At 41.5% G+C, this 13,910-nt stretch overlaps 1 protein-coding gene across 3 annotated transcripts; it reads left to right on the top strand.

Moving 5' to 3' along the window:
• On the top strand, nucleotides 1-12,693 carry zbtb44 (zinc finger and BTB domain containing 44). 3 transcript variants are annotated; one of them, XM_037267709.1, is made up of 7 exons: nucleotides 1-278; nucleotides 1,082-1,172; nucleotides 5,360-6,458; nucleotides 6,766-6,850; nucleotides 8,423-8,574; nucleotides 9,663-9,963; nucleotides 11,373-12,693. In XM_037267709.1, exons 3-7 carry the CDS (start codon nucleotides 5,396-5,398, stop codon nucleotides 11,779-11,781), a joined length of 2,010 nt encoding a protein of 669 aa, XP_037123604.1. In that variant the 5' UTR covers nucleotides 1-278; nucleotides 1,082-1,172; nucleotides 5,360-5,395; the 3' UTR covers nucleotides 11,782-12,693. The 3 variants fall into 3 exon arrangements, with proteins under 3 accessions (XP_037123604.1, XP_037123606.1, XP_037123605.1); XM_037267711.1 differs by having other exon boundaries at nucleotides 9,663-9,746; nucleotides 11,373-11,547; XM_037267710.1 differs by lacking the exon at nucleotides 1,082-1,172.
• The last annotated feature ends 1,217 nt before the right edge of the window (nucleotides 12,694-13,910 follow it).

Below are 13,910 nucleotides of genomic sequence, written 5' to 3'. Positions count from 1 at the left end.
CAGTACTGATGCGCATTGCATTGTGGGGATACAAATAAGAGGGCTGAAAGGCTAGCCGGTATCTCAAAGGGTAGAAAATAGCAAACGGGCTCTTATAATGACAACTTGGTATGTAGTGAGGTCGGGTGAGCGTTGTCAGAGCTGGAAATTAGCCGGAATAACGCTGGGGATGTAAGTTTTCCAGGAGAAGCGACAAGAGACGTCGCGAGCAGCTTTTTGTCAGCTCAACTGTTCGGATGCTCAGGCCCGGAAGCCAGAAGTGGCCTCTGTACTAAAAGGTAAACATTGTAATTACAGTTCATGTTTTGGTGTCACATGGTGCGCGTTTTTTGTTCAACTATTATGTCGGGTAGGCCTTTTTGTTTACTGCCGGATGCAAGCTTCTATGCTATGGTAAGCTTCGTAGCTAACGTGCTAGTTGTCGTGCATCGCTTGGTGTGTTGAGGTACTTACGGTTATCCGCGGTAAAACCGGAAGTTCAACATCCTAAGCTTCGAAAGAAAAGCTTATATTGAATTCGAAGGTAAACCAAGGCGTGCGTACTTGGTGTCGATACTCCACGTCGTATTTATTGGAAGAAGCTGGGTGATGAATTAATTATACATACAAGTCTAGTCTGAAAAACAACATTTTATTACTGTAACCGTTAGGACATAGGAGGAACATAAAGAAAACTTGAATTAAGTAATCTAAAAGCATTGATCGAAAATTGTTCAGTATGTTTATTTTATTTGACACGCTGCCATCGTCATACATGTTGAATGAACCTTGCTACAACTTTATTTCCTCCAATCATTTATGGGGGAGAACAACGTGTAAATCAATCGAAATAGCAAACTCAGTGAAATAGTTTTATTTGATAGGTGAAACAGGATGTATTTCTCATCTAAACCGTGATTACAAATGGGAACTTGACACTTAGCTGGTGTTCGCTAAACTGCATTGTTAGTTTTTTTATGTAGTAAGTTCATTTTTGGAATTCGTAGCGCCCTCGTCACACGTTAATAGAGTCCTGTGTTTGTCTTTTATGTTCACCTTGGCCCAACGGCTTCCATTAATCGACGTTTTCCACTTGTTTCAGCTGTCTGACCACTCGCTACTAGTATGTGATGATAGTTACAGTGAAAGGACCAGGTTGTAAACTGGACGCCGCCATCACGAGTAATTGAGAGGTACGGTGGACATGAACTTTGTGTGTAATGTTTTACGGGTTCTCAGACATTAAATATGAGATGTTACATTTAAGAGATTGCATAAAATTGTATTCTGATCTACAATGACCGATAGCAAGCCTGTGTCACCACCTGTGGCCCATTAATTCCAGTTAAAACAGAAATAATCCTATTAGTTTATGATTGACTCCGCATTGGATCGCATACCAATATTGCAGAAAAACCTTCAGAATGTGTTATGAATACTACATAGTTATCCAAACCATAATAAATTTAAGTCCCTTTTAAATTACCAGAGAAGCTCTTGAATCCTTAAAAAATGACATTAGATTATTTTCTATTATTTTTACTTGAAGTCTGTAATTTACTTTTCTTTTATTAGGCCAGCGCAGCCCAGGAGTACTTTTTATTTGGTGTGTTAGTGTGACAGGGAGTGTGCTTTCCCTACAGGAGCCCCTTTCTCAAGCTTTTGTTTGATGGAAAATTTCATGGCAGAGAGTCCACATGTCTCACAGTCAGCTGCTAAGCATCCTGTAGTTCACTGGCCTCCACATGAGCCTGGCTTGCATTGATTGTAGTTACATAACCTGGCATTCTGTCCTCGATGCTCCATTCACCACCCCCCTTGTTCCCCCTAAAAGTGTATGAATGTTGCTGTTTAACTGTCCACGGTGCACTTTCAGCTTGTCTCTAAAGCTTTATAAAGTTCTCTTACTAATTAATGTTGAAGTAAAGCAATATAAATTTAAAGTTTGTATAAAGCATTGCTTTACAATTGTTTTCTGTGACGCACCCCCAAGAATGAAGAAAATATTAACCCCCCAATTTTCTGCCACGACTTTAAATAGTGTAATTTAGCCATAAAATGTTTATGTACACTGCATATAATTAATTACATTACATTTTTATTACATTCTTATGAACATTAAAGAAATAATATATATATATATTTTTTTTTTCAAAGTCAAAGTCAGCTTTATTGTCAATCCCTTCATATGTCAAGACACACAAAGAAACCGAAATTCCGTTTCCTCCATCCCACGGTGACGAGACATACAAGTAGGCGACACAAAACAAAAACAAGAAGGCACAAACCATAAATAATAAATAAAATAAAATGAGCGATGAATAAAAACAGACCAATAACCCATTGAATATGAGGGGCAAAACCGAGCCAGTGAGCATACAGCAAGAACAGGACGCTACGCTGAAAGGGGGAGCGAGTTCAGGATCCTAACAGCCTGGAGTACGAAGCTGTTGGAAAGTCTGGTGGTGCGGGAGCGCAGGCTCCTGTACCGCCTCCCAGAGGGCAGAAGTTCAAACAAAGAGTGAGCGGGGTGACTCACATCACTCACAATCTTGGTCGCCTTGCGAGTGAGATGGGAGGTGTAAATGTCCTTCAAGGAGGGGAGAGAAGCACCAATAGTCTTACTAGCCGTTTTCACAATGCGCTGCAGGGCCTTCAAGTCTTGGTCAGTGCAGCTGCCACCCCAGACAGCAATACAGCTGGAGAGGACGCTCTCAATGGTGCCGCGGTAAAAAGTAGTCATGACGGCCGGAGGAGTCCCCGCTCGCCTGAGTTTCCGAAGGAAGTACAGGCGGCGCTGGGCCTTCTTCGCCAGCGACGCGGTGTTGGTGGACCAGGAGAGATCCTCACTGATGTGCACCCCCAGGAACCTGGCGCTGCTCACTCTCTCCACCACAGCAGTAAATATGATCAATTTACAACAAAGAATGAGTTTGACATTGTTTGTCTTCCTTTGTGTTTCTTTTCATCCCCCTTGAAATATTTTTCCATGTAGTCTCGTAAGGGTTTGCTTTGTTTTTTGTGCACGCGCTCTGTGCAAGAAAAACCCTGTCACCTTTGACTTAATACTCTGCCAATGAGAGCGTCATTGCCACCTACTGTAGTGGAAATGCAATTACACTTTAATCTAGTACACTATTAAAACCAATGTTCCTTGGGGTGACATGTGCCCCCCTGGCATCACTTCACCCCCTCATGAAGGGCCCACTCCACTATTTGAGAAAGACTGCTATGAAGTGAAAATTAAAACGTCTTTGAACGGAGCAATGTTTTAGCACAGAAGTCTCTACAGCTTCTTCTACTACTACTATATATTTCGTCAGTCTGCGCATGACAGAATGATTTGTTCCGCCTAAAAGTGAGACACCTGAACATGCGATTCCTCCACCCATCCATTTTCTGTACCACTTGTCCGCACGGGGGTCGCGGGTGTGCTGGAGCCTATCCCAGTCATCGGGCAGTAGGCAGGGGACACCCTGAACCAGTTGCCAGCCAATCACAGGGCACACAGAGACGAACAACCATCCGCACTCACACCTATGGGCAATTTGGAGTGCTCAATTGGCCTACCAAGCATGTTTTGGGGATGTGGGAGGAAATCGGAGTGCCCGGAGAAAACCCACGCTAACCAGTGCGCCACATGCAATTCCTATTCGGAACAATTTTATTAGTGTCCATGAAAACAGTGAATTCTACCATTATTTTAACCCGAACTCTAATCGGATTGGAGAACTTTAGTCTATGTAAACATAGCCAGTGAGTTGTTGTGGGGCTTTTCCACGCGGTGACAACAAGCTGTGCACCACACCAATGTGAGGTCCCTGTCCACATGCTAGCTGCACATCTCACGTTTAAGTTTTATTTTTTACGTTGTTCTTCTGTCTTTTCTCTGTTATATGTGCATATTCATGGCGAGAACAGCGTAATTTAAGGCCCAGGTCTACACATTGGCAGTTTTGTGGGGATTTAAAGCGGCCATGCCAACGGACTATCTGAAGGAAGATGCATTTTCAGGCTGTGGGCGTAACTAGCTTGCTAACTGCATATTGCAGTTGCGCCAGTTAATTGCTGATGTGAACAAAGGCGCTTAAGTTTTTACATACTGGGGAAAGGGTGACTCATATAGAGGACCAAAACTGCCAAAATAAAAAAATAAACAAAAGTGAAAATGAAAACAAATAATACTTTTTAAATGTATTTTTTGCATTTAATCTTTTGCTATTTATTTTTAAATAGTTTGTATTTATTTTTTACTTTTTTGTGGTATCTATATTTGTTGTTTTTATTTCCAGTTGTAATTAAATTTTTCAATTATAGTTTTATATATATATATAATTTTTTTTTTCATTTTTATTCTTTTTTTCCCATTTTGCCAGTTTCTGTCCAGCAATGCAAAAGGAAATGAGTGAGGCGGTTCTAAGCCTGTCTCGAGTTGAATTATGTGCATATTGGTTGATTAAAATCCTTGTATTCCTGCCTGCCGCCTCAGCCAAGAGGATGTTGTGATGGGGACGACAGTTCTTTTACCTGAATCATCAGTGAATTAAAAAAACCCATACAAAAGATTTGTCCACAAAATTGTTCATCCCCACCATGGGAGTATTAAAAAAAACACTCCCGATGAACACATGAAATCATTCAGCCTTTGCCACAGCATCGCTGACACAGTTCACATGCACAGTTTAGTGTTCTTACGCTTGACAAATTGAAAATCACTCAAACACAGTACGTTCATCTACTTAACTGGTAATGTTGTCGTTCTCGTTTGCAAGCGGGCAAGGTAGACATTATTGCTATTATAAATGTTTGCCTTCCTCGCTTGGGTCTGCAATAGCGGGGAGTTGACGGCACCTGCTTCACTGACATATCCATCAGTCTGAAATGCTTCCATACTGATCATTTTCTCTTTTTTAGGACACATTTTCCTTTCTTCCCTGTCAACTACATGTGCCAAATAAACTACTCAGTTTCTTGGTATGAAGCGAATATGAAAATGCAAAATGCCAAGACAGCTCAGGTTTTATTTTTTAATGCATTGTGTACATTTACTTTATGCTGTGAGGGTGAGAGAATTACGCTATTGCACACATGCACAGCTCAGAAGGATTATTGCCAGTTACTTAAAAAGGTGGCTATTGTTGAGTAAAACGTTACCAACAGCACTTTGTGTAATATATATGTAGCTAACCGTACGGACATTCGATTCTCGAGGTTGTTACTGGAATGGTCTCAGAAAAAAAGCAAATGACAGAGAAACTCTTGGTTGATTCAGTGCAAATCCTGTTCTGTAAATAAACATGGATCATTATGGAGAGTAGTGAGTGATTACATGATCTTACTCTTTAAAATGATGCACTAAATACTTTGTTTGTCTTCGTAGGATACAGTTTCTCTGCATGTTCAGAAGCTGACTAACATGGGAGTCAAAACCTTTACCCATTGCTCGGCATCCCACAGCCAAGAGATGCTCGAGAAGCTCAACACTTTGCGTAACCAAGGTCACTTGTGTGATGTTACCATCAGGGTGCAAGACAAACATTTCCTGGCCCACAAAGTTGTCCTGGCCTGCTGCAGCGAATTTTTCCGTTCTAAACTTGTGGGTCGGCCCGAGGAAGAGGACAAGTTTGTTTTGGACCTTCACCATGTGACAGTTAGTGGCTTTGCTCCTCTGCTGGAATACGCTTACACATCAACGCTCTCCATCAGTACAGAAAATATCATTGATGTCCTTGCAGCTGCAAGTTACATGCAGATGTTTGCTGTAGCAAGTACATGTTCAGAGTTCATGAAGTCCAGTATTCTATGGAGTCCAAGTAACAACAGTAACAGCACACTTGCAGCAAGCAAGCCCCTTGAATCAGCACCTGAGAGTGCCTCATCAAACTGTGCCCTCATGCCACTTGATGGTAGCGTGTCACCTGTGTCATCTGACTGTAGTGTAATGGAGAGAAATGTTCCCGTCTGCCGCGAATCGCGCCGGAAACGGAAGAGTTTTGTAACCATGGCGTCGCCTGAGAGTCCCCTCAAATGCACTGCACAGATGGTCACTACCTCCCCACAGGTCCCCAACCCATCCCCTTCATTTTCAGATAGCACAGCCCAGCCTGTGGAGTCCTCCCTGGCCTTCCCGTGGACGTTCCCATTCGGCATCGATAGGAGATTCCACTCGGACAAGTCAAAGCTCCCAGAGAGCCCTCGGTGCCAAGAGCAGGCAGCAACAGTTACATCTGAGGTGGCGGTTGGTCGGCGACTCAGTGACTTTTTGACGTGTGAAAGTTCCAAGGCAGTGTCACCACCTGTGCCGGCCGAGGAAGAAGATGTGAGGGTGAAAGTTGAGCGCCTCAGTGACGAGGAGGTCCAGGAAGCATCTTCCCACGCTGTCAGTGCCTCCCAAAGTTCACTCAGTGATCAGCAGACGGTGCCAGGAAGTGAGCAGGTTCAGGAAGATCTCCTCATCAGTCCACAGTCATCATCCATAGGTGGGAGAGTTGCGCTGCAAAATCATAATTGTTGACTCATGGGCTTTAAAAGTTAAACTACAGCTGCAAATGTGTGAGGCAGCTTTTCCTTAGTGATTATTTACATATTACTTTGAACTGTTCTAGAATTCATTTAGGTAGTTTAAAAAATATCTTTTCACGCATTCCTTATTCCCCAAAATGCGCAGACTTTCAAGCCCATCTTCAGTGTCATTCTTTTTTCATTATGAGCTTAAATATATAATGATTGCATAATATAAATGCGGAAACGGCCATAACATGTTTGCAATTTTCTTTTCTTTTTCAGGATCAATGGATGAGGGAGTGTCAGAGGGCTTGCCGTCAATTCAGAGTGCCTCTAGTGCTGGAGGACATGCCGAAGATGATGAAAGGTATAAGAAAAGCAAATGTTTTAATTTGATTGAACACCAAGATACAGGGCGGCATGGTAGCGCACTGGTTAGCACGTCCGCCTCACAGTTCAGAGGGTGTGTGGAGTTTGCATGTTCTCCCCGTGCTGACGTGGGTTTTCTCCGGGCACTCCGGTTTCCTCCCATATCCCAAAACATGCATGGTAGGCTGATTGAGCACTCCAAATTGCCCGTAGGTGTGAGTGTGAATGTGGATGGTTATTCGTCACTGTGTATCCTGCAATTGGCTGGCAACCGGTTCAGGGTGTTTGCCGCCTACTGCCTGATGACTGCTGGGATTGGCTCCTGCACGCCCGCACCCCCCGTGGGTACAAGCAGTACAGAACATGGATGGATGGATGGATGGATGGATGGATGGATGGATGGATGGATGGATGGATGGATGGATGGATGGATGGATGGATGGATGGATGGATGGATGAATACCAAGACTACATAAATACTTACTGTAAAAAAAGTAGAAATTCCCAGCATTTTCACATTTTTTGATTAAAAAGGATCCAAATGATCCATCAAATCCTAAATAATTTTTTTGTATTATTTTATTATTCAATTACTGTAATTTCTGGACTATAAGCCGCACCTGATTATATATTAGGGGAAAATCTTGTTTTTTTTTCATATGTAAGCCGCACCGGACTATAAGCCGCAGGTGTTTTAATGTATACTAATTACCATTTGTAAAACAATATACAGAGGATTAAAGGATAAAGAGGATTGTCAGGAAAGAGATGGTTCTTTGGGGATGCATACCTTTTATCAACATAAGCTAGTTTGACAAAGATGAAGGAGCTCTGCAAACATACAAACATGTATAAATCTCAGCGACAACCATAATGAACTAAATGTGCAGGGAACACTAGCAACCCACAACTAATAATAAATAAAATGGGACCACTTATAGGGGTAAAGTTGGCAATGTGATATGAGATACACGTATAGCTCCAGAGTGGACGTGACCGGGAAATAAAGAAAAGTGTGACGCGACAAGATGTCATCAACAAAAGCCCAGTGCCTTCTAGTGACCAGAGGAAACCTCTACAGTGCATGACCAGCTCTAGTTCCTTCGTTAAGAGCCAAATCGACCGCCTTTAACTTAAAAGCGCCATTATATGCATTTCTTTTGCCCCCCATAATGAGGGTTTGTGTATAAAAGCTTCCTTTCTTCAGTAATGTCTCTCTTGATCTTGTTGTGTTTCTTCTTTGTGTCAATTATACGGCACACACCACTCTTCTCTCCAGTGACCGTGTGTCTGGTCACAACAGCGGTCCACAGCCTTTTCACGAGTGTATAAATGTATTAGTCATCACAAAAATCATGAAAAATCCATAGATACGCCGCACCGGACGACAAGCCGCAGGGTTCAAAGCTTGTGCAAAAAGTAGCGGCTTATAGTCCGGAAAATACGGTAGTTGATTAATTAATAATCATTGCACCTCTAGTAATGTTTGGTATGAGTTACACTTGTCAGGCACACAGTTTAACCATATGTTATTCATTTATTTGAAGCTTTTTCTTGTTTTGTATTTCAGACTAGAAGGTATTCAATATCCTTACCACCTCTACATTGGCCCATCAGCCCGCCCCGGGACCAATGGCCCGGACAGACCCTTTCAGTGTCCAACCTGTGGAGTTCGATTCACACGCATTCAAAACCTCAAGCAGCACATGCTCATACACTCCGGTAGGTAAAGATGCAAAAATGACGTCGTGATAGTTTCAGTGAAAAATTAAAACCAAATAAAATTTGTGTAACATCAGGTTGATGTTACCTTCAAAATGTTGTGTTCATGTGGCTGCTCACGTTAGAGCTTGCACATGATTGTCAATTACACATTGACAGAGCCTATTTGTCAATTTGTCACCGACTGACTGCTCGAGCGAATTCAAGGCAGTAAGTGTAGAGGCAGCGCGTGAAGAAAATGAGGGAGAGTTATCGCAACACATGGATCAGCAGAGATGCTTTTAATTTAATTAAAAAAAACTCTTTGATCCCATGCGACTTTCTATCTAATGCAGTTTGGTCATGAATCCCAATTTTGTTGTCATAAATACATTTTCAATTAGTATTTTAAATGGATGATATAAGGACAGTGACGCTAAATGACTAGCGCGTAAACCTTAGTGCTAGTGATTTGATGAATTTCCGTGACCAATATAAAGGCATTAGATAATAATAAGTTGGGCTGTTTGATCTTTATTCGTGTTACGGATAGCTAGGATCGTTTTGGATTCGTAAAGGGAGAAGTTTGCGGAAGCACCTCATCCACACAGTCACTCACAAGTCAAAGAGCATGGCCAGACACAGTAGTAGAATAAGTGGCTGCTTTATTCTTGCTTCCATCCAATTCACATAGCATCAAAATGACTTATTCAATCCGCCTTATATTGTCAACTGCGTATTGCTTCTCTTTTAATAAAATGTCAACAGACTTTGATGTGACGGACGGCAAACTGACCCCTTGGCTGCCCAACATGCCTGACCTAAATTAAAGTAACCAAGGACCCCTTCGGCTGCCTACAAACACACCTTTCTAAAATAAGACTTTCTATACGACGCACTTTTGGGTTAACGTGATTCCCAAATTCTGGAGCCCAAAGTCCACGTAAAATCGAGATTTATGGTGTATTACTTCTAACATCCACAGTTGTCAACATTTGGTTTGCTTAGTCGACATCCCCTTCTCTTGTTATTGTCAAATTATGAAGTGTGACCTTGTCGTGACGTGAATTGAATCTGAATGTAAGTGTTGATTTTCTTGATTCCACTAGGCATTAAGCCTTTCCAGTGTGACCGCTGTGGGAAAAAGTTCACACGGGCCTACTCCTTAAAGATGCATCGGCTGAAGCACGAAGGTAAACGCTGTTTCCGGTGCCAGATTTGTAGTGCCACATTCACGTCCTTCGGTGAATATAAGCACCACATGAGGGTCTCCCGACACATAATCCGCAAGCCGCGGATTTATGAGTGCAAAACGTGCGGCGCCATGTTCACCAACTCTGGCAATTTAATTGTACACCTGAGGAGTCTGAACCATGAGGCATCCGAACTAGCAAACTACTTCCAGAGCAGGTGAGGAGACCCCATCATTCACTCCGATCACATTGGGGGTCAGAAAACATTTTTATATTGATTTATGTATGTCACATTAATGTTTTCTTATCCGATACATAAAGTATAAAATACGTTGATTGATTTCAGTACGTGACAATTCAATGTTTTTAATTCAATTTACACTATACTCATTGTACATGAGTACACAGCTGAATTTAGCAAAAAATACTTGGTAGATTATTATGAACTATTTGACAGCGTGCCAACACAGTCCAAAGTTAGCCAAAAGGTAACGACCACCCCAATTGCTGCTAGTTTTTTTCTTTTTCATTTTCGTTGTTGTTAATTTTATTTTTTATATTTAATTTTATTTAGATGTTACTTGATGCACTGTTGCATTTCATTTTAATTCTTTGCACTTCACCAAATTTCTTGAAAAGTTGTACTACCGCATATTTTAAAAGGACTTTTTCTGCGCTTCATCTGATTTGTTTTTAAATTCATTCCATTGTGTGTTCTATATAAAATATATATTTTATGAACAACTAGAAAAAAAAGATAATAGTAAAGGGGAAAAAAGCTATACTGGAATATATTCTTTATGTTCTATGTATTGATGATTGTTTTTGTTTTAATTGATTAATGATGTAGATGACCGAAAAACTAATAATTGTTGAATAAGAATAACATTCAGACACATTACATCAGTTAAATAATGTATTGTTACAGCTCTATTAGTCTTTAATCTTGCTCTTACAATATATATTATATACAGTTTAAGTGCTATAAATACTATGTAACATTTTTATATTGTGCATTTACCTGGGGGGCAGGGGGTCAATGTGGATATTTCCTGGAATGTAACCTCTGGAGATGGGTATTTACTTTTTATAAAGTATACATATTGTGTTGTACAACAATACTTAACCATGGTCATAATTTTATGCATGGAATTGACAATGCACCCACTTTTACGGCAAGCGTAGATTACATTGTCACCAAATTATCAGGCGTGTCGGAGGCGAGGCTGCTTCGTGCGCCGGCACGCAAAGATGAGCGCAGCACAGCCACTTAACACGCTAGACTAGGCTTGCGCTGGCACAAAAACAAAGTTACGCTCATTTTTACTCCAAAACAGGGCCTAAATATTTGTAGTTTATTTGCTTTCAGTTTTGCATCTCGATGCTTTAAAAGCATGTTGTAGATTCATTGGCGAGAGGAACTAGCAATAGTAGCAGCACGCACCTCTGGTTGCACTCCAACACAAGCAAGCTTTTTGGCAATGACTTGCCCCTTTTTTGGAATGTATTACAAATGATCACTGTTCTCCAGAAGTCCGGAGACATAAAACAGTTGTTTATCATGTTAAAGGTATGAGGGTGGAAGTGAAAGGGCTGTGATGTGTTTTTTCTTCTTCTTCCTACTAGTGATTTCCTCATGCCCGACTACCTAAGCCATGTGCAGGAGGAGGAGGAGGTGCTAGGAGTTCAATATGAATTGGAAGAATCCCAACATCAGCCTGTCTATGCGGGCAGTACCTCCACATCCACTAGCATTCCCGCCTCATCCTCCTCAGTCCAGATGCCTGTCATCTCCCAGGTTTCCTCCTCTACCCAGAATTGCGAGAGCTCACCTGGCTTCCTTTCACCCGATTCCATGGATCCACTGGAAGCTCCGACCTCCTTCAAGATGGATGCTGGTGGCAGCGCCACCCTGGCAGAGGAGACCAAGATGGACAACATAGAAGGAGGCAGTTCACCCAAAGTGTTTGGCCATGAGCGCCATCGGAGGCAGAATCCCCAGGGCAAGGAGTTGCCTTCTATCACCATTGAGTGATTCAAGTCTTCTTCCTGCCTCTTTTCTGCTACTTTGTTGTCATGTCACATGGGAAGATCTGTGGAATACTGATGCCAAAAGAGGTCAAGTGGACTTGTTCACACTTCAACATCGCAGACACAATCATGGCAAGTTCTTTCAAGACATTTGTTACTGGGTGATGGTTTTCCACCATTTTTTTTAATAACAAATTGATAAGGGTTTGAAACTAAGGGTATTCATCCCATTTGACAGGAATGCACTGCCACTTGAGGTATGTGAAATTCTAGCCTTGTCCTTTTGGAAAGTGCCTAAGAATAGATGAGACGCACTTAAGTTTGCCCACAATAATAAATCAAGGCTTTTAGAAACTGTTTTTTAAAATATATATATTTATTTATTTATTTTAATTTCCTTTACCATGATCATGTCACTTTGTATGGGTACACACCAGTCATTTTCACTCTTGTTGCATCAGGCAGTTACATGTCAATATTGTTTATTGCAATATCTTCACACAATATGGCAACTGTTGTGGGGAAAATGATGTTAGGTGTGTGTACATTTATTTTCAATAGAATACATGCAGCATGTTTCATTAATATGTTCAAAACTTCAAGTGACACAATTACCCATGATTTTTCTACAGTTTTTTTTTTCCTGATAATCTGTTTTTGTAAGCCAACGCTAGTCCAATATCAAGTCATCTTAAATCTTATTAGCACTGGCAAGTACAGATCAACATTTTCACTGTTTCACAATTACACAGTTGTGGTCTGAAATTGGGCATTGCCTCACATATCCATCTGTTGTAGCAAGAAAACCTCAGCTTTGAAAGCTACTAATGACTTTATCCTCTATCACATCTATCATTATACATTATTATATTATACAATTGGGAGAAGAATGGCAAAAGAGAACTCTTCTGTGTAAGAAAAAAAAGCGGCTAGTTTATTATGTACTAAAAAACAATTTCCATTCTCCATGTTTTTAATGAATTAGCACAAAAAATACCAAAGTTGGAAAAAAAATCAAAATGCTGACTACGACAAGAGAGCAGTGTGAGTCACAAATGTGAAAAGCGAAGCGGCAAAGTAGGTGAAACACAAAATTTCAATGACTGCCAAAAATCTTTGGCCATGACTAGACGGTGATACCTTCATATTTCAATTTGCAACGTTTTAGAACAGCTCCACTGTTCACAAATCCTAACGTAGCATTTAATTCCGGTTGCAATCCGGCTTGCTCGTGTTATTTAATCGTTTTTTTTTTTTTTTTACGCTATAATATTTCTGCCCATGTGCACATGTCCTCTTTTCACTTGCTTTTCATACATGAGCTTTGTATTTATACTTTATCCAAACGCAATAGCAACATTTTTGGGATTCATAGTTTCCCCTTTTTAAATACCCGGAAAAGAGAAATGAACAGCTGGATCACAAATGTTTGTGATCTTTATTTGTAAAGTAACTACCGTAATTTTCGGACTATAAGTCGCGTTTCTTTTTCATAGTTTGGGTGGGGGGCGACTTATACTGAGGAGCGACTTGTATGTAAATTGTTTCAAAAATAAAAAAATAATAAAAAGTGAAACCGCGATGTAGCAAGGGATTACTGTAATTTGAATTTCAAGTGACGTCAGCAGCACGGCGTGGCGCGGCGGTTGTTTACAAAAAGGACAAATATTCGATCACGGGATGACGAAGATGACGAAGGGCCCCACGTACTACCGGCATCATTAACGGCTTTGTTTGTAAGTGACACGGAGGACGAAGAGTTTGAAGAGTTTGAAGGATTTAATGATTTGGAGTGACACAGAAGGTTTGAAAAATTATTATGGCTTTTACGCACGCCCGGTGCTACTCTACGGAGCTCTCTTTCACCTCCGTGGATGGAAGTCGGGGGCCGGCGCTCGGCCGGGTGGCTGTCCGATGACAGTGGATGGGGCTCGGACATGGCTTTTACGCACGCCCGGTCCTACTCTACGGAGCTCTCTTTCACCTCCGTGGATGGAAGTCGGGGGCCGGTGCTCAGCCGGGTGGCTGTCCGGGGATGGTGGATGGGGCTTGGACATGGCTTTTACGCACGCCCGATCCTATTCTATGGAGCTCTCTTCCACCTCCGTGGCTGGAAGTGCCACCTCCGGGGTG

Source organism: Syngnathus acus, chromosome 13 (genome assembly GCF_901709675.1).
Source record: "Syngnathus acus chromosome 13, fSynAcu1.2, whole genome shotgun sequence".
Lineage (NCBI taxonomy): Eukaryota > Metazoa > Chordata > Actinopteri > Syngnathiformes > Syngnathidae > Syngnathus > Syngnathus acus.
The sequence above is the reverse complement of the archived record's forward strand: the minus strand, read 5'-3'. Positions and strand labels throughout refer to the sequence as shown.

Coding starts and splice junctions, on each gene's coding strand:
- zbtb44 (XM_037267710.1), top strand. CDS start 5,396: ATGGGAGTCAAAACCTTTACCCATTGCTCGGCATCCCACAGCCAAGAG. Junction 6,459..6,765: donor TCCACAGTCATCATCCATAG/GTGGGAGAGTTG, acceptor TTTCTTTTTCAG/GATCAATGGATGAGGGAGTG. Junction 8,575..9,662: donor GCACATGCTCATACACTCCG/GTAGGTAAAGAT, acceptor TGATTCCACTAG/GCATTAAGCCTTTCCAGTGT.